The sequence below is a fragment of the Apium graveolens genome, chromosome 6 (assembly GCF_009905375.1).
Source record: "Apium graveolens cultivar Ventura chromosome 6, ASM990537v1, whole genome shotgun sequence".
NCBI lineage: Eukaryota > Viridiplantae > Streptophyta > Magnoliopsida > Apiales > Apiaceae > Apium > Apium graveolens.
The window spans coordinates 8859302-8887263 of record NC_133652.1 but is presented as its reverse complement, the minus strand read 5'-3'; the positions used below and the strand labels follow the sequence as shown (position 1 = coordinate 8887263).

Genomic DNA, 27962 nt, shown 5'->3' with positions numbered 1-27962 from the left:
AGAAATTTAAAATACGAACAAATTTAATTATTTTAACAAGTGATGAAATTATCTTTCAATTACTTTATAATATAATGCCCCTACTAATTAAGAGTGTAAAACTTGGTTGATAGACCATTAAAATCTTGATCTTTCAATTACTATTAAAGAAGATCCACCGTTGATTATACTAGACTACTTGAAGAACAAGTAAAACAGAGGTGATCATATAACAACTCAAATGTGTATAATAGCAACTCAGGGTCATCCCCCAAACAAATCTTGATCTCTCCAAAAAAACTTGGATGGTTTTTTTTTTTTTTAATAACTCATATGGTAATTTAAAATTGGCGTCAATATGCTTTGTTTCACCCTGTTTTACTATTCGACTGGTCAATGTACTAGCATATTACCACACCATTTGTTCAGAATTCAGAAGTTGTATTTACTAATCTGTAAACTATTTTTCAACTACTTGTATTATATAATATATGTTATATAATATATGTTAAACAAAAAAGTAGTAATTTATAAAGAACTCCAAATAGCTCTCAACATGGAAAAATGGAGCCAATCATGAAAATACATCGAAAGTGAAAACACTGGTAAAAACAATATACTTTATATAACTTGAGATGTAGTAAATTAATCCACTATTCTTCCAAATTTAAAACTACCGTCATCCAAAGCAGCCATACTCTTTCTTTTTTTCGATAGTTTGGCTGGATTTTGAAAGCCGTTTTGTTCATTTGTAAATTGAGCTTCAGTTCTGGCACGTAATTCCTCTAAACTCTCACCTTCCTTTGCTCTCTCCAAGACCTGAAAGTTGGGCAGACAATAAAAGTTTAGTATTGATTGATGTGGGCAGGTACATAAAATAAGGGAAATAGAAGTATCTGAACCAGATGACGGCCGTAAAGATGGGTGCTTGAAAGAGCTTCAAGTGCATTTTGGGCCTCCTTCTTTGTTACATACTCCACGAAAGCAAAGCCTCTGTGATTCCCGAACTTCATCGGGAGCCTTAAACTCTTAATCTGAAAATTAAATGGGAAGCCAAATATATCAAAACAAAAATGGTTTATTGAGCTTATTAAATAAAAAGGTTTGCTGCACGTCTAAGCATTAGTCATTTGGTCAATACTAAGTAGAACACGGTGGAGAAGGAATACGTCATTTTTATAAATGTAATTATGTGAAGGGAGGGAATTTTGTATATAAAGAGAAGAAGAAATAGGTACTCAGGTTCAGCCGTTGCCACTTCTATTGAAGAAGTTTCCAAGTTTGGCGGCACAAGATTCATAACAAATTTCTCAAAAAATAATTACTTCCTAAAATTATTCCCAAGTACATTTAGGTCACAACACCCATTTCTGTAAATATCACTTCTACCGAGTTAGTGACAATTGATCAGTTTTAAAGGGTATAATTTTAAGTACTCCCCTAAATTAGTAAGTAATGTTCCAACAGTCCTTGTGCAATGTTTATAAAGATGGCTAATGTTCTCATCTCCAAGTCTTTCGGTGCCCGTTATTTGAAATCAATATAAAATATATATTACTGACACAGCACCAGTAAAGAAGAAAATGGATATTGCAACTGAGTTCTGTTTAAAATTATTTTGTAATACTATTCACCACTGAACTAAACGCTTACTGTCCTAAAATGACCCTCCAAACTCAGTTATTTTGATTGCCTCTTGATTTTGACATTTTACTAGAATTAAAAGGGGTGAAACAGAAATTCTAAATTATTCTCAGAACCACCTTACTTGTTAGAAACACTTTGGAACTTTGAAATATATATAATGATTACCTGGCCAAATGGACTAAATAATTGTCTGAGCTCTTTCTCTGTTGCCTCAAAAGCTACATTTCTTACAATTAGCTTTGTTGAACTGTGATCCTTCTGAACTCTTTTCAGAGTCTGCTCATCCTTCTTACCATGACAACGTTGCAGTATTAGAGCATGCCCATCGAGAACAGATCCCTGAAAAAAAGAATGATAGAAAACTGACCAATATTGCTTAAATTATTTAACTGCCATGTACATGTAGAAAAATTTCTAACCTGTAAATTCTTGCAAACATTTGTTGCTGTATCCACAGAATCAAATTCAACAAAACCAAAACCCATTGAAACATTCTTCCCATTTTTCATGTGCTTCTTCACCTGCAGATTGAATACAAATACCGACCAAATAAAATAATCTGCTCCAAAGTGAACAAAAGGTTAATAAGGTAATGGATCAAAAGAATTACCCTGACACTGAGTATTCTTCCCTCCTTCATGTGTTCACTAAAATATTTTTTCAAACTCTCGTCAGATGTTTTAAAGTTCAGATTCTTCACAAATAGTGACCGTGACTGTAAGAAAAAAAAGAGCTGTTGATGAGAATCTACACACCCAGCACGAAAGAAAGAGGATAAACATATAGTAATAAACAAATATTGCAAAATAAATGATAGGTAAACATGGAGCAAAAACTCCATACAGTATTAACTGAAACATTTATTACAAGCCGTGCTGTCTCATAGTACCTGGTACATGCTATAGTGTAACTAAATCAAAACTAGGAATGACCAAAGGTTTTCAAAACTTGGCAACATTTACACCTAGCCCAGTGAAAATATAACCCACACTAAATAAAAACTTCACCTGTAGAACAATTCAAAAACAAGCATATGCAAACAAGGCACTATGAGATTATACAGTTCAGTCGGGTTCCAGCATAAACACATCATTGTCTACATTCCCAAATTGATAAGTTTTGTGAGTGCATCATGGGCATGTTCATACATAAAAAATCATAGGTGGGGAAGGGGGTTGCTGATGGATAAAAAAAGAACAGGCCGTGGGACCCATAGAGTCAGTGTGGCAATTTAAAATCGCAAGAGAAGGAACATAATGGAGCAAACAACTACTGTACACAAACAAGACTTTACACCACACCTCAACTCGGTCAGGATCAATATCAGCATCTGATGTTCCATTCACAAGATCTTCTAGAAAACCCCGCTTGGAATTGTGTTCCTCAATATTGACAGAGTTGTTTACATCACTTAAAGATGCTGATGTCGGGTTTAATATATTAGCCGGTGCCCATTCCAGATATAGAGGAGCATCCCTGCATTAAAAAAGAGCATAAGTGATTTCTACACAGAACTCCCAAACTGACACATATTGAAGTTTAGAAAGTGGTGAGAGTTCACTGGAGAAATTTTGTGGGTACTGGCCCAAAATAGCACAAACTTTTGTGGTTCTGACCCAAATAATCTCTTAGTAAGACAAACCACCAACACATGAAATATATGTTGTAACTTTTAATATGTAACACATTCTCCAGAAGATGCATTAGATTAAAAAGTTAGAGCTAGTGAAATAATTTTTAAAATAGTGGCACAAACTTTCTAACTAAGACATCTTTGAAAGTGCAAATTCGTCCACTGAGAAAATAGTGAAATTTTGAAAATAAAAATATTCTCCAAATTCGGGGTCAATCGTTTAAGCTTTGCATGCACTTGAACTTGGGGATGTGACAAAATGAATGGACAATCACTTGACTAACGTACAACAAAACCCCTTAATCTAATGTGATGGACTCTTTATAACATACAAGTACATGACTAAGATATGGCACAATATCATGCTTTAATTTAGCTAAGGGAAGCAGTAATATTACACATAAAAAAAATATACTTCCTAGTTCCTATATATCAAAAATTAGAGAGGAAAGAGAATATTTCCGATTAATAGGCCAAATGAAACTGAGAAACTATAAACGCATCCAGACAAAAAACATATGCAAAACCATGCAAGTACAATTGAAGTACTGACTACAAGTGCTTTTCAATTTCTTATGGTTGGGATATGGGTCACACTTGTAATCAACCCTTGTCTATAAAATGTATTTTACAATATTATAGGGAACATACTTGTAACGTTTGTACGATAAACGTTTAAAAGCAGAACGTGCTTCAGCTGGTTCAAGAAAAATGACCTGTGAAAATCACAGACAATATCAGTAAGATATTCTAACATCTTTAAATATAAAAACCAAATATAAAAGTTCACTTCAATAAAAAATTGTAATAAGATTAATTTTTTTGGTGACATCAGACAAATTAGTTCTTTACATATATTATATAGCCAAGTGTGATGATCATATTTAGTAAATATAGATTCAGTATTGTATTTTGATGCACAAGCTAAGATAACATCTCAAAGCCATAACAACATATGAGCATACCAGTGCCAAAGTTTTCGTTGGAGGAATTATGATTTTGTCTAGTCCTCCAGATTTACTAAACATTTCGGCTAGTTCACCTTCAGAAGAATCATAAGGCAAATTCTTAACAATAATAACATGATTGCTTCTTTTCATGCTATCGGTTTTTTTGCTAGCAAATTCCTCTAATGAAGCTACATTCACTCCAGAATTTACAAGAGCCTTCTTTGTCTCAGCAATCACTTGAGTTTCTCCCAAAGCAACACGAACAGCAAGATCACTTGCTTCTCGATCAAGCAAATCACTTTTACTAACCCCAAATTTTCTGGCAATATTTTCGACAACCTATAAAAAAGTATAAGAAAAAAGTGTTAAAATGTCCTTAAAAAGGCAGATTGCAGATGTAACTGTGAAAAACGTGAAAATATCTGGATGTGCCCTCTATTTGAGTTCCACAAGGAAGTATGATACATACACGAACAATGTATTTACCCACTTCAAAGCTTAGAACATCAAATTACCGCAACACTGAACACAGGTCCAATCACACAATATGGAAACAGGTAGGAAGTGAGAATGAAATTGAGGAGATGCTTATCACGAATCATAAGAAAATGTAACATAATATAAACAGACAAACCTATCTTACAAGATCATCTGGTCCTTCCTCAGATGAACTCATTTAGTTATGGATGAAATGGTAGTAAGATTGCTGATAGTATGATTTGGTATTATTATCTGATATACTGTCTGTAAAAAAATATTGAGCACTAGTGAGGAAAGGTTACCAACATAGTTTATAAAAATCCTTGAAATGTTATGTTTGCCCCGGATTTTTCATAATGTGAACCAGCCCCTATTCATGTCATAATTGTACATAAAAGCACCGTTCACAGCCGATCATCTCAAACTTGTCTCGTGATACGGCTGTAGCTAGTTCAGTTATAAGTTTAGGTAACACCACCCTTAGATTTAACAGATCAACATGACAATCAGATCTGCATCTCACAAAATCATATTTAAAATTTAAAAAAAAATCAAGACCAACAACTTTTGTAGCGAAAATGGTCCACCAGTTCCTTATGTATTAAAAAAAAGTCTGAACATAATAATGGGCCGAGAACTTCTCGCATCACTCATTACTAATAATGACATAATCACCAACCGTTTCTCCAATCACAAGTTAACATGGATTTGCAAACTCAAACCACGCGGTTTCCCCTCCAAGGTATTTACTAAAACTCTAGCCTCCTTAAAAAACCTGACATGTATCTAAATAACTCTTGCCCCAGGCTCTTAACTTTTACCAAGGGTGCTCTTTGATGCATGACAACTTTGCAAACAAAGATCATTGAATTAAAACAGTATGAAAGATTAACTTGGGTGTGTTAACCGCAGAAAATCCAACATGTTTCTCAATCGCAGAAGGGAGGATAACTCTGGATTGCAATCCAAACAGAGACTCAATTCAAAATTGATATCAAATCACTGTATATTAACCAAGTCTAAGATAATGCTGGAATCACCATACATATATAGGGAATAGAAATCCTAATAACATAACCTAATGGGCTAAGGCCCGTAAACTATTGAGCTTATATATATAACCTACTACATATCCGAAAAACTAGTACCCCTGCATATAGGAAATATAAATACATATGCTAATTTCCACGTTAATTATGATTATACTATTTACTAATAAAGATTAAAAGACTCCTTTTATTTTCACTTCTGTTCCTCATAACTCCCCATAAAAAATTATCCACACTAGGCTAAACCACAACTACGACCCAAGTTCACAAATTAAATTTTTCCCTGCACTTGAAAAATCCCAAAGCCATTTCCAAGAATTAATTAAGAGTGTTGTAGTCATGATACTAAACTTGAACAAATACAAATCGTAACACTGTAAAGAAATATGATTGTGATTGTGATGCAACTTTAAAGAGAACAAAAAGCATCATATGAAACACCACGGTAGCATGTACATACCGTATCATGTCGCATAAACAAAGTGTTCCATGCTTTTGTATTCCCGCTAGCTTCTGATTCCCTCCTTTCATCTACCCTTTTTTGCTTAAACGTCTTAGATTTGTCAGCTGGCACGTTGGTTCTACAAAATACAGATTCAAATATTCTTTTAATAAGCATTAAAAAAACATTCTTTTAATACAAAATAATTTTCTTTTTGAAGTTGCACCAAAAGGCAATAGAAGTCATGAAAAAACATAAATGATGCAAAACATCTCAAAACTACTTACTCTTGGTTTACAGGAGGATTTTTGTGCTTTGATCGCATAACATGCATCAACCTGCCTTGAAAGGTAGAGTTGTCCAGTTCTTCTAAAGCCCTGCATCAAGTGACTTGCATATAACATGTATAATGAAGTAGACATCAAAGCGATATAGAAACAATAAGGACATCTTCTACGAAGATCAGAGGCACCGCTGAGCATACTATAAAGCTTTCTGTCAGCCAAAAAAACTATAAGACAGTTACTCAAGACAAAATTAAAGATGGATGTTTGAACATCAAGACAAAATTAAAGATGGATGTTTGAACAGCACAAGAACAGTCAAAGAAGAGGCATATCAACAAGAAACATACTGCATACAATATGGTTGGTTGATTCATAAAAGTAATATTTGGCAAGTAATCATATCAATAAAGCTGATGTTTTAGAACTAACATAATATTAAAGAGCACTTCAAACATATTTACAACGCTGATTATTTAATATTAGTAGAAAAGACCAAGGACGATTAATAAAGAGATTTTTTCAAAAATAGGTTTTTTTGAAGTTTTTTTTTTGCAAAAATACGACTTTTTAAAATTTTAATTTGCAAAAATAAGATTTTTCAATTATTTTTGTTTTGCAAAAATACGATTTTGCAACCCACTGCAACCAAATGCAACCTCAAATGCAACAAAAAAAATTCAGCACTTTTTTAGAAAACATAAAAGAAGTTGCAGATGTGGTTACAAACCGTATTTTTGCAATTATTTTCAAAAGATAGTAAAATTGCAAACAAACTTAGAAAAAGTAGTATTTTTGGTAATTTTTAAATAAAATAAGCGTAAAGGTTTTGAAATGTGTATTTGGATAAAAGTTCTCCACTCACCTATCTGCAGATTCTGGAAGCGTATAAAGAATATAAGCATATCCTTTTGACCGTTTTGTATCTTTGTCAACCACAACATGGACCTGGGACACATTTCCGTACCTGCTAAAATGCTCTTCCAGCTCGTCTTCGCTGAATCACATCAAAAATTCATGAAAGCAGTTACAGATACTATACTGCAATGGTTACTAAAAAAGGAAAACTGTGGACCAGAAACCAGTTTCATTTAGACCCTAGTACTTCAAATTAAGTATTTGAGGGAAAATCTTACGTGGCAGTGTAGGGAAGATTTCTGACAAAAAGACGACCAGCCTCAAAATCTTCGTTTTCCTCTAATTGATCAGCTTCAGCAGTAACATCACTCTTGCCTTCTTCTTTTCCTTCTTTAGAATCATCTTCTTCGAGCATATCAATTTTCTTGGCTTGTTTTTTCTGGATATCTTGGTCTGCATCATGTTTGTTCTCTGTATCCTCTTCGTCACTTTCTGAATCTGACCACTCTGTTTTAACTTTGCTTTTGAAGTAATCCATATCAGATGCAGTTTGAGTGGAATCCAAATTGCGAGTCACGGCTTCACCATCTGATGACCCACTTTCGCTCTCGTCTGTCTCATCTAGCTTGCTCGCTGCATTTTTATTATTACCTCCTACTTTAATATTTTTTTTACTTGCTTTCTTCTTTTGTTCCATGGGAACAACTGTTGAGGTATCATTTGACCAAAGTTTTGCCTTCGAACGAGGTAGCATGACCTCCATGAACTCCTTCAGTTGTGGGTCGTCGTTCTGATTGTCTTTGTTCTCTTCTTCCGAATTTTTCACCTTCGAACTTTTAGGAACAGCAGTTTGACTTTTCTCTTCTAACATTTTCTGTTGTTTCTTCAGGGAGTGTTGGCTCCACGGAAGAGGCATATCTGGATCTCCAACTTTACGAGCATACTGGCTATTTGCAAATTCAAATTTTATTAACATAAGAAACTACCTATAACCAAGTACCTCTGTTTACTTTAAGCATCTACCCTCATAACCATATTCAAGCCTAATATCGAACTTTAATCATGACCATTTTATACAAAGATATTAGTCATAGCATAGTTTGTAAATTAGATTCATATACAAAAAAGGGCACAAACTTTACGAGAAAACTGGTTATATGCAAAGTTGAATTCTATTAACATAAGAAACTACTTATGACGATATACCTCTTTTTACTTTAAGCATCTACCCTCAATAACATATTCAATCCTAATCTCGAACCTTAATCATGACCATTCCGTACAAAATGAATTAGTCACAGGCTCACAGCATAGTCAGTAAATTAGATTCATATAATTTAAAAAAAGGGCACAAACCTCACAAGTAATCCTGCAAGTATCCAAGTACGAGTTGTTGAAAAACTTCATAGCTTGCTGTGCTTCATTCTCGCTACGGTAACCCACGAAACCAAATTGCCTACTCTTACCTTCCCTAAATCACACAAAAAAACACAAATGTTAATATACATAGGGGGGGGAGAGAGAGAGAAAGAGAGGGAGGTCGAGAGAGAGAGATTGAGGGAGGGAGGGAGAGAGAGAGAGAGAGAGGAGGGGGGAGAGAGAGAGGGAGGGAGGGAGAGGGGAGAGAGAGAGAGAGAGAGGTACTTGGTACGAATAATTTTAACATCAGTGACTTCTCCTTTCTGAGAGAAAAAATCTCTGAGTCGATCTTCATTAACGTGCTTTGGTAAGCTCTTGACACAAATTCTAGACCTAAACCCCCACAAATGATAATAATTTCAATTAGCTTCATATCTTATAATCAAACAAATTCAAGCTACATATACACACACAATACATACACAGCTGAATTAGAGTAAGTGGAAGATACTTACATAATTTTAAGCTTGGTTGCACAAGTTGAATATGAAAAACAGGGTACCAGTAGAACGATGCAATACAAAATCCCTCGCGGCTAAAACCTCAATACCTAACTCCAGGACTAAACAGTAAACACCAGGGTCGGAAGATTTGGGCCTGCGTTTTAGTGGGCCGGGTTCAAATCCACGAGTTAGCCAGGGATGTGAATTCTCCCGCCCCGATCCCCGATCAGACCCGCCCCTATCCGATTCCCGCTTCTGGTAAAACCGGAGATTTATTCATATACGGGACAGAAATTGTGAATAGATATATAAAAAATTTTGGGGATCAGAATGGATCGAGTATTATAATTTTTCGTTCTCACGGGGGATTTTTGCACGCGCTACGCGTTCTAAATATAATTAATTTTTTGAAAAATATTAAATAATATAAAGAGAAATATTTACGTAACTTTTCAGTTGAACACTAACACAACATTACTCTTCTAACAAAAAAAAAATTACGCGGATATACTTTTTCACATATGTTAGAAAGATATATGCTGTGTTGTCATAATTTTTTTTAAAAACATAATTAACTAATTTTAAATTTTGTTTGTAATAAAATCAGTACATGTTTCACTTTTTTTCATATGACATAGATTAATTTTAAGGTATATTACAATTTTATGAAGGAAATGATCTAAAAATAATTTATTTAATTAATAAAAAATTAAAATAATCTCAACAATATGTAAATTGTAAATTTTAATTTAATAAACTTTACAAAATTTCAATAATATGTATATTGTAATATATAATTTAAAAGAATTTAAATTTATATTTTAAGATTAGGTAATTCATACCAACATATCTTTAACAAAGTATTGGGTTTAGGCCTATTGAATAATACCGTTAACGACCAACAAAACATAGAACAGAGCTCCGCGGAGGGAGGATCGATGGCTACTACTTCAAATCACGGAAACCAACTCTCTAAATCAGAAGATTATGAAAAAAAATTGGAAGTTAGTAACCCCATCCATCCATGTTTTAGTTGTTGTCAATTGGTTGTAAAGTTCAAGGTGAATAGTTTGATTAAAACTTTAATTTTCATTTAAATATAAATTTTCAGTATATATAATGTTCCATTTGTATGTATAAGAGTATTCCATGTATTGATGTTGATTGCATATTTTAGTTCGGAGTCATATAGACAATGATTTGATTTCAAATTGATATAACTAGTTCACCGCTGGATGCCTGTATTTCTGTAGAGCAAATTGTTAAGATTTCCAATAGTATATTATTCACTATTTTATTAAGATTTCTGCATGAACTGTTTTGGATTGAGTTTTAAATTTGAATGTTTGGGAACTTAAGAGAAAACATGACTAATGGAATGTTGACGGGGATATGGGTAAATATGTCACACAATGTTTTTCATTGCTTATTGGAAGTTGAATTAAAAATTTAGGTATACATGATTAATCAATGTTAAATGTAGGTAGAGGACGAAAACCGTTAAGCAGCTTTGTTTCTGCAAATGTGGAGAGAGATGAGGATGGAGCATTTGTAAGTGTTTGACTGATTGTATTTAAACGTTATTAAGAAGTTGAATTTATATTGTACCTGACTGCATCATTTATCCAAAATTGCAGAGGGTTCCGTCTAGTTTTATTGATAAATTCCGGAGTAAACTTCATTTCCAATTGCACATAAAATGCAAGACAATTGTTTGGAATGCGAATTATGATAAGTATCGAAAGAAAATCTGCGGCCTTTAAGAATTTATGAGATTTTATGATTTAAAGATGTATTCTGTTGTTGTTTTTGAATATTATGGGTATGGCAACTTTTCTGTCCAGTATTTCAACCATATGGATGTTTCAATTACACATCCCTCAGTTGAGCCAATATTTTTTTCAATAAAGAGAACTATAACAATTGGATGATGGATTAGTTTATATATTGTCGTAATCATGATGTTAATGAGAGGTACCTTGCTTGTATTCACTACATTGCTATAAGACTTGATTCTGAACAATCCTTGATGGTGATCAGACAATACTCAAGTATGGAGGACTTGGATAATATAATAACCACTCTCTCTATCTATACATTTATTATTTCCCTCATATGTATAAACATTGGTTTTACTTATCTTAAATCTAATATTCAATGTGCTCAATTGAACAGGAACTGCCTACTCATTTGGAAAATTTGTATAAACAATGGAAAGGATTGTCCAGCATCTGTTTGAAGCACGGCTGCAGAAAATGGGATGTAGTCATCCATAGGGTTGAAGAAAAGTGTTGGTTTGGGAAAGGATGGTCTGGAGTTCTGAAGGAGTTGGATATCTGCGCAGGTGATGTTGTAGCTATGAATATGGCTCAGGAGCTATCACAGATTGTTCTACTTTTTATTTTTAAAAAGAAAGAAGTGGAAGCTGAGAAAACAGAAGGTATCTCACAATCTTTTGATATTGCTATGAGGGTGCAACACTTTATTTGAAACATCAGTTTTTTAAAACCTAGAAGATATAAATATATTTATATTTACTAATAAATTTAAATTGGATAATTAACAAACAGGGGATAGGAATGGAAGAAGATCGTTTTATAAGATTTTTTTAGGGCCCTTTGAAGCTTGGATATCTTGTGAGTAACCTATTATTTTTTTTAAAATATTTTTGTATCTTTTTAGTAAATGGTCAATAATTCTTTTATGTTTTAACATTGTAACAGACAATCCCGAGATTTTTAGGCTAGGAGACTGAAAAGCAGCTCCTTGGTGTTGAACATATTATAATCAATGAGATTCTGTGGGATGTGAGATATGATGCTAAATTAAGAATAGTTTATGGGCTAAAATAACTGATTAAGTATTTTGGTCTTGTGGAGAATGATATGATATTATTTAGTTTTGATGTGAATGGTGAGTTTTGTGGAAGGATTTTTATGTGTGAAGGAAAGGAAATTACGCGTTCCACAGCGGAAAGTAATGGGATGAGAAGGCCTAGTGGGAAATTTTTTTCTCTTTGAAGATAATGCTACAGATTCACCTGTTGAGACTGGTATGCCATATGTTTTGTTTCCTTATTTACTTTGCAGGCTCCTTTTACATAGGCATTGGTCGTGATTTTAACATTGTCTTATATTTGTACTTAGAACAAAATGTTGAAATTGTGGATGTGTCAACTGAAATGGAGGTGGAAGGATATGAAAACCCTGTAGAGGACAATGCTGGAATACAGAATATGGAGTTGATGGAAAATAACAATCCACATGATGCGCAAGTTGCAATGAATCTCCAGTTTTCTAAATTATTGACTGGAAGTCTCTTGAACTCTAAATGTCATGGAGCGGTAAATAATAATATATAAGACTATAATATAACTATTTCGAATACCTTATTGTATTATATTCAGAAACAGACTGATCAAATTATGCTACCATGTTCAACTGTTGTGCAACACATTCCTAGAACTATAAGATTTCGAGATCAAATGTGGAAAAGCGGAGACCTGGTGAAGTTCAGAACGCGCCAAGGAGTTTGGGATACAAAAAAAGTTCTAAACGGTATAGCTGCCAGATTTTCACGTGGATGGAGCAAATTCAAAGATCTTGACTTAAAGGAAGATGACAATCTGCGCTTCACATTACAGCAAGACAGTGTTGTTCCAACTTTTAACATTGAAGTCAATCCTCCCAATTAGTAATTATCCTCCATAAATTTCATAGGATCTGATTCTGCTACTTTACAGTATCAAGGTAGTTTAGAGACTGAGTTTTGATATTATGATGTTGTTGGAATACTCTTTGTATCAATTTGAACGTGTTCCATTTGGTTATGCTTTAAATTACATTGAATTATGTTGTAATTTTGTGTTTGCATATGCGACTTAAGTTTTCAAGCTCGTGATGAGACCTTTAACCGAATCATTAATATTATTACGGGAGTGTCGTTTTATTGTCAATAGCAGACTAATATATAGTTTTGATATATTTTCAAGTTGATGACCCATATGCACAGGGTAAATTGTACCTTTTTCATTTTGATACTTATCTATAAATTTGGTTTTTTCTCATAAACCTCTGTATATTTATAATGATTTGCATATTGTAATGTACAAACTTTTTTTTTTGAAAATCACTTCCGGTTGAAATTCGATCTCAAGAGATTGCTACATCTTTTTTTAAAATTTTCTTTAGTCGGCACGTATCTTTTTTAGGTAAATCATAGTAGCTATAAAGTTAGAAAATTCAATTTAACGTTAAATACATCACGGACATTGTCAAACTACAACATATGGATATTGTTTTTGCAAATGCATCATTTTGTGAGAATATATGATTACTACATATAAAGTGAAAAATCGTCCCTCTTCATTTTCTATCTAATTTGAAAAATGTATTGATAGACATGTTCAAGAAGTACAAAAATATGAGTAATGTTAAAAAATCCACTCTGAATCATGATGTCGTGCTACTAAAGATTAAAGCGGATAGTATTTAAATATAATTTCTAAGATATAATAGATCCAACCATAATAGATAATTGTCAAAAATAGTAGGATGTATATAATATGATGCATATTCACATGCTAATTACATTTCTAATGCTGAGAAACTATGATGCATACCCTTAGCCGCGTTCATAGGTTGATGCATGAGTAATCCAAAAACATGTAATGATCCTGATTCATATCCTCTTGCAGTAGAAGTGACGATCTCCAAACATGAGGAAAAGAATGAGAATGTGAATATGCACAGTATGCTCCAACAAATGTAACATGGTTTTTTGTAAACCTTTTTTAAAGTATCTTCTCAGAATGAAGAGATAATCAGCATATTCCTTAAGGACACATCACAAAATCAGAGTAACATGACAGTTGAAAATAGGAAAAAAATCAAATTTATAACTACCATTCGGTTATTCTAAATTATGGTAACTGTTAAATTTATCAGAAAAGAACTGTCAAAACCTACCAGACATACTCACATGTATATATAGCTTTGAGTGTTTTTAACATTTAGATGTATACTAAAGATTACAAAATGACTTCAAGAAGTGAAAAGAGGAAGAGATGGTCAGGAATAAAGAATGTAGCGGGGCAAGAGTTGCAAAATTTGGTTATAACATGCGCAGAATTCAATAATGACATGGAAGAAACAAAGATTTTCTTCTCAGAGATGTATGTTACAATGGAAAATAGACAATCTAAATTATTTGCTCGTTCTATTGGCCTTGAGGAACAATTCAAGTAATATTCAAATGTTTATCTGTTTTTATGATTTATATTGCTTTATATTACAAATTGAATGGACTCAGTTTCAATGTTTCACAACGAAATTGAAAATACTCTGAAGAATGGATCAAGGAAAAAATGTGGAGAGTCATCACAAAGTAGTACTGAAATTCCACATTCTTATACAGGGAATTCACGCATATTCCTAGGTGATGATAAAGAATAAAGAAGGCTATGGGGAAAAAGATACCAGACCTGGATCGCTCCAGGCAGATTCAATTCTTTCTCCCCCAGACCCGACATAAGAGAAGGGCTTTAGCGAAGAAAGAGATGCGGATGAAAGTGATCTAAAGTAAGTAGCCCTTACTTCTGATCCTAGTGGCTATGGTTCCACATCTCTACATGGTCATGAGAAAAAATTCAAACAGAACACAGAAGAAATGGTAAGTGCATTTGAAAAGTTTGGAGATGGATGGAAAGAACATCTTAATAATTTGAATGCTCGTGCTGATATGTTGATTGAAGAAAGTGGAAAGTTTCGCATATTATTAGATGGTTATGCTCGAAATATATAAATTATGTTGTAGTCGATATGTTGTGATGATATATTGTAATTGTTCTACTTGGAGGACAGTAATAAACGCTTTAATGCAATAAATGAAAATATGATTGATTGTTTATGTTGGATTACTGTCATGTTGTGTTTACTGTAGATGATTAAAAAGGTATATATACATTGAACAACAATTACAAATGCAGTTTATTCTATATACAAATATGTCTTCCTTACATGATCGACATATATCATATTCACATACATTGAAAGATTTTTAAACTTACACAAGATGACCATCATTTGGTGGTTCGGGATCATTAACTTCAAAGTCTTGAAATCTTGCTTGCTTTGGCCCAATACCTAAATCCATGTTTAGGAAATTCTGTATATCTGCAACAGGCCTATCAAATGTTCGAAGGTCATGCGTATCCTGTCGTCCAAGTGTTGCCAAACGACGTGCAACTGCATTCTCATTAGGATGAACCAGATTAAGTTCATAACGGATATTCTTATCACTAAGCCTTGAAAAAATAAGTCTAAAAGTTTGTCTGGAATGTGGTGTAATCCCTTCTTCTTTGTAATATTTGCATTCTCGATATGCTTGTATATTGTCGGTTTCAATGATAACCCGTTCGTAAGAATCCTGGAATGCACAGCGCATGCCTAATAAAATAGCCTTTAATGCATTATTCAAATTTGTAAGTCCTAGAATTATGCCATAAGTAAGTCTGAGAAGATGACCTCCCGCTTCTCTTACAACAACACCAATACCATTTCTATTATCGCCTTCAGGAGCATTCTGAATAAACTCACTATGGACATTGATCTTCACCCAACCATTAGGGGGAAATTGCTATTCACGCTCAACATGTTCCATTATCCCTAAATGTATAACACAAAAGTTAACTGTTTATGGGTATAATTTGATTATATGAGATATTATTAAATGATTGTTGCTAGTATATAAAGAAAAAAATCCCATAGATGTGAATGCTCCAAATAGTTGGAGAGTTTTACAGAACTAAAAAATAAAATAGAAAAGTTGAGGAGATGTGTCTATTCCAAAAAGTTGTGGGATTTTAAATAACTAAATTTATTGGAACAGTTTAGATTGTAATATTCATCATAATTATGTGTCCAAAAGAGAATTATTATGTGGACAAAATTATAGAAATAATAGTAATTTCTTCACACATGATTTAATCAATTGAAACGTATAGTATTCCATTAGAAACACAATTTTAAAATACATGGTTCATAGGTTATGTAAAATAATATATTGTAGAAGATTATATTATGTAAAATTAAACTACATATGATGAAAGCTAAGGTAAATTTAGATACATATATAATTATATTGAAATTTTTCTATTAAAAGCTTAATAGAATAATATCTATTATTATTACTAATAACAGTTTATCAATTAGTTATCTTTATTAGAAATAAAACAATATATGTTATAATAGTTTATGAATTAGTAATTATGATTGAATTTATTTGTCAGGAATTAAATAAGTTTCTTCAATACCAATTAATTAAATTAGTTAAATTATAAGTTTTAAAATAAATTTAATTTTTTTAAAATAGTTTAAAGTGGATTAAATATTATATTAGTAATATATATATATATAATTCATTCAACCGAGAGAGGTATTAATATCTTGTTTTCATTACATTTTTGAAAGTTCATTTTTTCAGTAGATAAATATTATTTACGCAATTTTTGTAGGTTATAAATGTTGTTTACTCGATTATTTCAGTTGATCGCAGTTTTAACACATTAAACATATAAACTCGAAATCAATTTTTGTCAATTATTCCTTGAATAACAATAATATTTATTAAATTTTGATATAAATTTAGTTCAATATTACTCGGCGTCGCCTTACGGCGACCCCTCGCACTTTAAACTTTGAAAAAATAAAAAGTGTAAATACTCTACATAAGTTATTTTAAAATATGTTAATTGACAAACATTATGTTATATTTTTGTTTATCATAGAAACCCATAACCGCTACCCTTGGGCTACGCACTGGGTAAACTCCACTGGCTCACGTAATAGCCTGCAAAACACTATGTTATATTTGATGTATACAATTTACAAAATTAAACATAAATGCATTAAGATTATTTTGCTAACATAATTTTTTTATTAAAAAATTATTTTAATAATATTGATAGCCATCTTACACTGACACCTCCTAATTTAAACATTATAAAATTACTTTTTCAAAAAAATTATTATAAAATTAAAATATTTTTTTTATCGAGGGAGTTTACTCTAAAAAATATTAAAATTACATAAAATTACTTTAATTGTCAAAATATAAATATATACTATAAACAAATAAAATTATATAATTATATTCAAAATAACTGAATACTGATATAAAATTTAGTTCAATATCACTCGACGTCGCTTACGGCGACACTTCGCACTTGCACATAAGCTACAACACCTCTAGTTCAGATTTTTCATTGGCTTGTTGCAGCTGGAGTTGTTGTCTTGGTGCATATTGCGGTTGCTGAAAACCTGGGGGGTTGTACTGCTTAGCAGGATATTGCTGATAAGGCTGTTGAACCGCATTCTGAGAGTTGCTCCAGCTGAAATTAGGATGATTGTGGTTGTTAGGATGATAGGTGGCTGGCACTGGTTGCTGCGAACACTGAAAATTACTCACAAACTGAATTGATTCACTAGAAATAGCACACTGATCAGTCTCATGAGCTCCAGCACAAAGTTCATAGACACTGGTAATTTGATTAACTCCATAATTAGCCAAAGAGTCAACCTTCATTGTCAAAGCCTTAAGTTGGGCAGCGATAGCAGTTGCTGAATCCAACTCCAAAATTCCTGCAACTTTTCCCTGAGTCAACCTCTGGGAAGGATTCTGGTACTCATTAGCGGTCATCAGTTCAATAAGTTCATAAACTTCATCATAACTCTTAGCCCACAAGGCTCCTCCTGATGCTGCATCCAGCATGGGTCTATAAGTAGCACCCAATCCATTGTAGAAGCAATTAATAATCATCCAATTAGGCATGCCATGGTGCGGGCACATCCTTAGCATCTCCTTATATCGATCCCAAGCCTCACACATTGATTCTCCAGTTTGCTGAGCAAACTGAGTAAGGGCATTCCTGATTGCAGCAGTCTTCGCCATAAGGAAGAATTTAGTGAAAAACTTTTGTGCCAGATCTTCCCAGTTAGTGAAAGACCCTGGTGGTAGAGAATATAACCAGCTCTTAGCCTTTGTCTCTTAGAGAGAATGGGAAGAGTCGCAGCTTGATAGCATCTTCAGTCACATCATTAAACTTGAAGGTGTCGCAGATCTCGATGAAATCCCTGATGTGCATGTTGGGGTCTTCAGTAGGAGAACCCCCAAACTGAACTGAGTTCTGTATCATCTGAATCGTGCTTGCCTTGATCTCAAAAGTGTTAGCCCTGATGGTTGGTCTGACGATGCTCGACTGAATGTCATTAATCTTAAGCTGAGAATAGTCCATCAAAGCCTTCGGATTTTCTCCTTGATCTCCCATCGCTACTACAACTGGTTCTTCGACTTTCTCTTCTTCTTCTACCTTCTTTTCTTCCTCAAAAACTTCCCTTCGAACCACCACAAGTTCTTCCTCGGCTTTATCCAGAGTTCTCTTACGAGTACGCGAACGTGTATGCATACACCCTCGCTAGAGCACCTGAAATAAGTCAAGGAATCAGATAAGTAACAATGTCCGAGTCAATGAACTTTAATGACCACTGATGGAAAGCACATAACCTATCAATTAACATTGCAGTCCCCGGCAGCGGCGCCAAAAACTTGTTAGTCGCTAAACACACGCTAATAATACATGCAAGTATACAAGTTCGCAAGTAGTATAGAATCTTTTCTAGTTCGTTCCCACAGAGACTGTATTGGTTTACTAATTAAGTCATGCACCTAAGCAACAATGTATGGTTATTATTCAATGCTAAGACGATAACTGATTGAGATTGTTATTAACTAAGAATTAACCTAATAATTATAACTACGAGAATAATATTGACTGAATTAATATATATGACAAATATGGGATTCTAACTTCATTAAATACTTCATTCAATAGCCTTTTCATTCTTAACCTTAGCATGCAATGGTGATGATACTAATCTGATAACACGAAACTGATAAACGCCAACTTTCGTTGCACGAGTACCATACTACCAGACATCCACAAAAGAGATAGAAGCTGAATAGACACCAATTATATTGAGACCCAATATGTATAGAATTTGACAACATAACGGTTTAAGCACAAGTTATCTACCTTGATTACACAGGGCAAGTAAGATGGGTAAAATTACCTACGAATCATGCATACAATACATGAACCTATGCTAGCATATCAAGTTCTAAATCCTTAAATTCTCTTTCGCTTCATTAAGAATTAACACACTATCTTATAAGTTCGCGACGCTCATAAGACGAATACGCACAACCAATACTAGGTTATCATACAATCACCACACACTAAGGTATCAAACGAATTAACTAAAGAAATCCATAAATAAATCCGCTAGAACCTCACGATAACGATTAGCCTATAATCAGACTCATCATCAACGTGGGTTCCGATGAAAACATGGTAAAACGAATGTAGTCTTTATAACGAATAATTAAAACCAAGTACAAAACAAGAATATAGGTTCAACAAAACAAGAAACGAGCATCCAAGATTACAACTCAAAACAAAGATTTACAAGAATAAATTAGATCATCTTTGCCTTTGTTGAATTATGCTATAGGTCTCTTGCCGTCTTCTCCTTGCGCTCCGTCTTGATATCTCCTAAAAAATGACCTAAATTATGCTTATATAGCAGCCCAAGAAAGATAGAAGTCCTCCCAATTGTAAATCAATTAGAATCATGATTCTAAAGTCCCGACCTGGCGCGGCCGCGCGCGTCATTAGCGCAGGCGCGCTGGCTTTCTGACAAATGGGCGCGGCCGCGCGCTAGACCAGCGCAGGTGCGCTGTGCTTCTGGAAAAACTTCTGAATTTCTTTAATTCCTGCTGCAATCGAGTTGGCTTCCGGAGCTTTATTCTTTAGACACCATCCTAACACCATATTAGCCTCAAAACAATGCTAATCCATCTGATTTCTCAATATATGCCTGGAATGCAAAAACACTGCAAAACACATCAAAAACACAAATAACTTGAGTGCAAAACATCAATTCAAGCCTTTATAGAGCATTATAGAGTGTCATAAATGCCACTCAACAAGAGTCTAAAACTTGTGACAACTGAAATGAGTTTGTATGATTAACAAAAAAGTTTGTACTCTACGGCAGAACGTACAAGTGTATAAGCTTCCCTTAAGTATTGACCTCCGATCTCAACGCGAGGTCTCCAGGTAATGACAGTAGGCATCAACTCATGACCATTACAAACTTGTTTTTACTGTTATAAGTAACCTTCATCTTCACACTTGGACTGAACGTATCAACCACATCTCCTAACACTCTCCCTGCTGCAAGTTGCTCTATCATTTCTAAGGGAAACTTAATTTAACAACTTTGGGTATGAAATAGCTTTATATAGACGTACAAAAGGGGAACTTAGGGGATATTTGAAATATGGAGGATATACATTCAAGATTAGACTGCTATTATTCAAAACTTAACTGGTCTTTTTTATTTTCTAAGTTTCCACGAAACTTTTGCAGTACCCAAGCCATAATCAATTTTTTTGGGGTCTGATATACTGCAACAACAGACACAAACACAATCAGAGCCTTGTTTGCAATCATTTCACAACCTCAAGCTGCAAAAAAATAGAGTCAGAGGTTAAGAAGGCAATAGATGTGTTCAGATTACAATTAGATGCTATATAGATTATAAACAGACAAACATGGATTCGAATTATAATGCAGAACCTTGGTCATTGATAAAATATCTTTATTTACACCTCACAGTGGATATGAACTCAAGGATGATAGTTGTGAACTTCAATTCCAACTTCTGTTTATCAGAATTAGTTTCAAAACATTTGTGACAGGTTCAACTGATAACTACTGTTTTCGTATCTGTATTAAAAATTTAGATCCACTGTCAATAAGCTGGATTTAATTTTTATGTATGATTTTAAATTAGTAAGAGGATCAAATGAAGAAACTCACCATCAGTGAGAAGATAGTTTTAACCTATACACTTCATCTGCAACTTGATTCTCTGAGCCAAAATAGTGAGAAGATCTCGAGATTAGATCCAATAATGAGGAAGAATTAACCTTATTTGTGCCAAAGGTTAATCAGTAAGTTTCTGTAACTTAGATCAAAAGCTCCAATCAAGTCAATAGCTTCCCTAAAAAATTTGGTGTGAACATTGTTCTTATCAAAAGTTTTAGAATTAACATTAACACAATCACATTGTCCGACAGTAGATAACTTACAAACCTCAAAGAGAAAAAGATGGCAGTTCAAACACAAAACATAACGTTTAGGCTCGAGATCAATACGTAAAATTAAAGTTTGTTAATGAAACATATGTAGAGTTAATATTTGAGAAGAAATCAGAACTCAAAAATCATAATATTCAGGTCAGGCTATATACAGGTGTACCTAAGTTGTTTCTTCAATTAAAAATTTTGTTTAGGACTATATATACATAAATTGTTGGTTCAACGACTCTTAAAATTAGCCAGGGTTGTCCGTGATGCGCCAGCGATGCTTATAGGTATAGAAACACATGCCAAGTGCAATACAGGAAACACATGCCAAGTGTAATAGGGTTTTGTGTAATGATGTCATGAGATTATTTTTAATTTCTTTCCATACCAACTCCAAGCCTTTATATTTTAATAAGATGTATATCAATAGGTTAGTACGGAGAGTACATTTGTTATTATTTCATGTCATAGAATTGATAGGTATAAAGTAAATGATAAAATGGAGATGAGGGATACAACTTATACAATTCTAAAATAAAAATTACAGATGAACTCACCGAATGAGGACTTTGCTTTTACTGAATTCTTATCATGTCAATTAAAAAACACAGTAACAGTGTATATTCAGAGAAGTATTTCACCTTATTTATCATGCTTCTTCTTTACTTTATCGTGGTGCTTGACAGAGTATTTTCACTGTGATTGCATAATCAGAAAATAAATTGCAAATCTATAATAAATATGTAAGCAACAAAGATGGATGTATAACAAACACATGTGGACAAACATATATTAGCAGAAATTTTAAACAAAGAGCGTACACCTTAATAACGTAGATATTATAAAGAGAAAGCGCAGATGGACAAACCTTAAAAAACGCAGAAAATAAAAGCAGATCATCTAATATCATTAGAAATGAGAAAGTTTTTAACATATCAACATTGTATCTGGTAAAAATGAAATTTAAGAATGAAAGCTACAAAATTACAATACACAAAGAATCAACATGAGAAAAAAGGTAATAAAAACAAATTCGTCTCATCCAAGGATCACACAAAAGATAATAAAAATTAATCTTACAGATTAAAACAACGGAGATAACCCTGGTCTTGACATGAAAGCTCTTTTGATATCCACTTTCATTGATCTTTAGAGAATCATCATATTAAAAAAGTCAAATATTGATTTTAAAATATAACAAACACATATTGGATACGCATATAATATGTAAAAACATATATTACTAAATCGTAAGAAGATGAAGAAAAATAAAAAAAAAATTGAGAAAAATGAGATGCTTGAGATTTAAAATCAAACAGTTGGTGTACATACCTTGATTCGTGATTCTATAACTACTGCTGCAGAATTAATCAACCAATCGCCATCTCCTGCCTAAATCAAAACAAATATAGGTAAAGAATAATAATGCAAATATATTAACTCTATAAAACCAATAATACTATAATTACATAAAGGAGGGAGTGAAGAGACGGATAAAAAGAAAAATTGAAAAAAGAAGAAATATGATTTGCTAACCTGTTTGTTTGTTGTATTGCATTAACAATACTGTAATTACATAAAGGAGGGAGTGAAGAAATATATTAAATCGATTTAAGAAATATATGTATAATCTGTATAAACACATACATAATCAATTTAACAAAAATTCAATATTCATATGTAATTGATGGATATACAAAAAATTGTAAAAAAATATGCTTAAAAATTAGAATAGGCGAGATAGATATGTACTCTTGATAAGAAAGTCTTGTGCAATTCTTTATCTTTTTCTCTGTAAAGAATTAACATATAATTGTAAATCAAATAAAGCAAATATAATATATATGGTTGAAAGCTAATCTTAAAGATGGATTGATTAGTGTCCAATGTAGCGTTACAAATAGAGCTTTTAGATTCACCTTCTTAACCATGCCTACACTTCCTCCTCTTTGGTGCTTACAATTTGTCTTATTTGTGAGTGAATCATCGGAAAATAATCTGCAATAGCATATGAAAAATAACTAAACAACTATACAGATGGCAATCAACTAATAAATTTCTAAAACATGCAGAAACCATAAAGATACATGTTTTTTACTACTACATAAAATCAAAGAAGCGAATCATGTGGAAATCCAATCCATCACCGATATCGACGATAACTTTGAGCAGAAGCAAAATTTATCAAACAGTTGGTGTGCATTAGGCTAGTCTACATATCACAAAGATTATCAAAGTTGAATAATACATGTAGATGCTCTTAATCTCACATTCATCATTCTCAAAACTCAATACATAAAAATATAAAAACGTGTTGGTTATAAAATAAAAATACATACCTTGATTAGCGATTCTTAACCACTGCTGCAAAATTAATCAACACAACCTCATCCTCTGTCCAAAATAAAATAAATGTAGATTAAGAATATTTATACAAATAGACCAAATCAATATAAAAAAATAATACTAAAATTACAAAAAATAAAGAGTAAAAGGGACGATACCTTCAGAAGAATGTAATGTCTGGTTTATCACATAAAAAAGTCACAGATAATAAGCAAACTGATTATGAGTAAATATTGGTTATAAGCAATACCTTAAGATTTCATGATTCTGTTATCGTTTTCGTGCCATGATATGATTATCAGATGCAATGGTGATCCATTGTAGTCTCTCAAATGAGAGAGAGAGAGAGAGAGATGTAACATAATGGAGCAAATCATGCATGATTTGATTTTTTTGAAATTATTTTTCAAAGATAGATTAATTTTGAAATTCAAAAATAGGTAAATAGTAATTAAGATGGGTCAATTGAAGCTAATTGGATAGTCTATGGATATGGGAAATAATATATGATTTGGGATATGGGTAAATTTATTTATCCATGGGTTAAATAAGGAGTAGTCATTAAGATATATAGATTCTGAGAGGAAAAATGGTCATTTATCTCATAATTTTAAGAAAAATGATTCAAAATACCATAATTAACGAAATTGATCCATAAAATCGCATGAAAACGTATTTTTTTTACGAGGATTTATTTCATATTATTGTGTGATTTCAAATCCTGGGTTATTAACTGTCCCTACCCATAACTAGATAAATTCAGGCTCAACTCATTTTTTGACCATTAAGTTATACTGTATTAGTTATCTTTTAATTGTTTGTTTATAAGATACTTATCAAGACTAAGATGGTCTTGGAGTATCTCCAAGGGTAAAACTGTTAATTAAAATATAATTAACTAAAATTTTATTGAACCCAAAAAGGATTTATACTCTAGAGACATTATCTATATTCATTATTTATATTCAAAATATTATTTTTTTAAAAATTCCAAATATATATTGGTGAAAGTAAATTAATTGCCATTATTATATTTATGTTAATATTTTAAAGTGAACATTATAAAATAAGAATAAATAATTATTATGATTGTTTGAAAATATATTAAAATATTTAAAAATAAATGGAAAATATCTTAATATTATTATATTTGAATTTTTTAAATGTAGCTAAAAATAAAGGAACATTTTTATACTTAATATAACATAACATTAATATTTTATAGATAAATATAAACAGTACATTAATACACATAATAATAATAATAATAATAATAATAATAATAATAATGACATATATACATAATTTTTATAATCATGATTATGTATTTGAAAAGTACCTTAAATATTAAAAAAATGACTTAAAGTAACATGTGATATATATAATACTCCCTCCATCCCATTTTAGTTATCACATTTGAATTTGTGTCGGTCAAATTGATTTAAGTTTGACCGAAGTTTATTAATAATTTATAACTGAACAAAATAAAAAATTTATATCACCGGAAAGTAGATTTAATCTACTTTAATATATGATTTGTAGAGGTCTCTAGATCCTTGCATGTGAAATGACTTGTCGATATGTCTGAGATCTCTACATTTAGAAATGACTTGTCGTTATCTCTGAGAACTCTTATACATTTTGACCTGTCGATATCTCTGAGATCTCTATATGAGAAATTGACTTGTCGATATCTCCAATTCTTCACATCTTCATTTGACTTGTCGATATCTCTGAGTTCTCTACATGCAGAAATGACTTGTCGATATCTACAGTTCTCTACATCTTTATTTAACTTGTCGATATCTCTGAAACTTCTCTATAAGCCATTTTGGACTTCTCGATATGTTATTCTGAACTTCTCGAATGACTTCTCGATATAACTTGATCTGTGACTTGTCGATATCTTGACTTAGAGCATTTTTCATAGAACAGTTTTATTCAACTTCAAGCTTCTACACTTTTCTCTGAGGCATGATTATGGGATCTTCTTCTAGAGTTTATTCCTTAGCTTGAATATGTCCACAAAAAAATTCTCTAGTCTAATCTTCTAACATTTTTATAGATTCAAGAAATATAATACATAATATAAAATTGATTATCAAACAACTAAATCTTAGGGTTGTCAATGTGACTTAGGCTACGTTTGGGAGTGCTGTTGAAAACTATTGTGATGTGAGAAAAAATGTTGGTGGAACTGTCAGGAAAATTAGATGACTGTTTGGTAACTTTTTTTAATTTATGCATATTTTGAGATATAATATATAAAAAAAATATTTTTGAAAAGGTTTGATGCTTAAATTGATAGCTACTTCTTGCAAAAGTTGAAAACAGTTTTTTCCAAAAGCATGGGGGACATATTTTTGCTAACAGCAGCTTTTAGACCAAAAGCGCTTTTCCAGACAGCAGCTTTTAGAATTTACCAAACACTTTTCTGACAGTTTTTCAGCAAAAAACTGTTGCAGCTGTCTGCAACAGCAATACCAAGCAGGGTCTTAGTCTTGTTATATACAAGCATGTCTTGCACAACAAGCATTATTATAACTAATTACTCACGAAAATTGTCATAATTTTTTAAACAACTGTTAATATTGTTATCAATTTATTTTAAAATAATAAAACTAATTTTTAATATTTTTAGTAATTTAAAAATAAAAATTTGTAAAAGGCTCGGGTAATTTAATTAGAATTATATATAATAATATATTAATTCTTATATATAGTTAGTGAAATCTTTTTTTTATTAAAATAATATATAATATTTTATTAATTTTGAAAAAAAAAATGAACGATCTAAAATATTTAAAACATATTATATTATTTGTCTTCAATATAGTTAAGTGCTACATTGACGACTCTAAACCCGCTTTTTTATCGTTCAAAGGTCGATTTTGTTAGTTACAACTATTTTTTTTTATTTTAGCAAACTAAAATACAAAATGAACTACTATTCCCGGCCCGTATTTGAATTTAAGTTGTAATCACATAAATATAATTCATATTCAATCTAAAGGATCGTTTGTATCGTAAGATTTCATCCCCGTAAACAGTAATGGGAGATAAATATGATACATGTATATAAATTGAAATGTCATTTTTATTCATTGGTTAAAATTTATAATCCAAACAGTTTCTAAACATTTTTATAATATTATTTTTTTATTTATTATAATTTTTAATATAAAATAAAACATGACATCAATATTTAAACCAATTATCTTTGGACCATTTTTACGTTCAAACTAATCTCTTGTGTATACTATTACATAAAAGATATATAACAAGATTTTTGTATTGTTACATTAAACTTGATTATGTTTATGATTATGTAATATATAATACACAAAATATAATTTATAATATCAAATGTCAAATAATTGATATCGCTCAACACCATAATTAAACACATAATTACTAAATAATTTTCGTGTCGTGCGCGTCTTTATACCCTAGTTGAATATTAATGAACATATGATGAAATATAAATTAACATTTGCGACATTAAACTTGTGATCACTGATATTCCATTGCGTACTTTATTGCCGTAACATATAGGTCTCGTTTGTTTCGATGTAACTGGACTACGTAACTTAAAGTTCCTTAGATTTAAAATGAGTTAGAGTATTTGGTTTGTTGTATTTCAAAATGGACAAGGGAACTTCAAGTTTCATAATTTTTGTAGTTACCCCAAAATAGGGAACGGGAAGTTAGTTAAAAAGATCCACCATGGTCACCACAAGTTACAGTTACATAGCTATTTAATACAAAAACATTAATTACTTACCAAACTTAATTACGTAACATCTAGTTATATCAAGAAACCAAACACATTTACTTTAATTACCTTGACTTGTAGTTGTAACTTGGTTACAGAAAAGTTCAAGTTACGGTGTAATTATAAAAGTTGACGAAACAAACGAGGCGATAACTTTTCTAAAATGACAATATAATGATTTAGTGTAGTCATGAAAATAAATAAATTTGATTTTTAAATTATTAGTAAATGTAATCACACATTTATCTGTATAATTTGGTGTCACATATTTCAACCTAAACACGACCCGAAATTCCAAAAATATGCGTCAAATTAATCAAACACAAAATCATATTTTCTGATTATTTAGTTTGAATACCCTAATCGAATATTAATGAACATATGCAGAAATATTATAAATTAACATTTGCGACATTAAACCTGTGATCATTGATTAGATATTACATT

General features: G+C 31.9%; 1 protein-coding gene and 1 non-coding gene across 3 annotated transcripts; one reads left to right on the top strand and one right to left on the bottom strand.

Moving 5' to 3' along the window:
- Positions 1–489: 489 nt before the first annotated feature.
- LOC141666953 (multiple RNA-binding domain-containing protein 1) lies at positions 490–9421 on the bottom strand. 2 transcript variants are annotated; one of them, XM_074473215.1, is made up of 15 exons: positions 9197–9421; positions 8967–9074; positions 8679–8793; positions 7601–8265; positions 7330–7461; positions 6468–6557; positions 6199–6319; positions 4225–4548; positions 3911–3975; positions 2928–3102; positions 2237–2341; positions 2046–2147; positions 1792–1965; positions 882–1013; positions 490–798 (listed from the first exon to the last, which is right to left on the bottom strand). In XM_074473215.1, coding segments are annotated over exons 1-15 (2484 nt in total). In that variant the 5' UTR covers positions 9199–9421; the 3' UTR covers positions 490–624. The 2 variants fall into 2 exon arrangements, with proteins under 2 accessions (XP_074329316.1, XP_074329317.1); XM_074473216.1 differs by lacking the exons at positions 8967–9074; positions 9197–9421 and having other exon boundaries at positions 7601–8269.
- An 8590-nt stretch (positions 9422–18011) lies between these two features.
- On the top strand, positions 18012–18118 carry LOC141670214 (small nucleolar RNA R71). The gene has a single exon (XR_012554455.1). It is a non-coding gene; the product is annotated as a small nucleolar RNA R71 (small nucleolar RNA).
- Positions 18119–27962: the final 9844 nt, after the last annotated feature.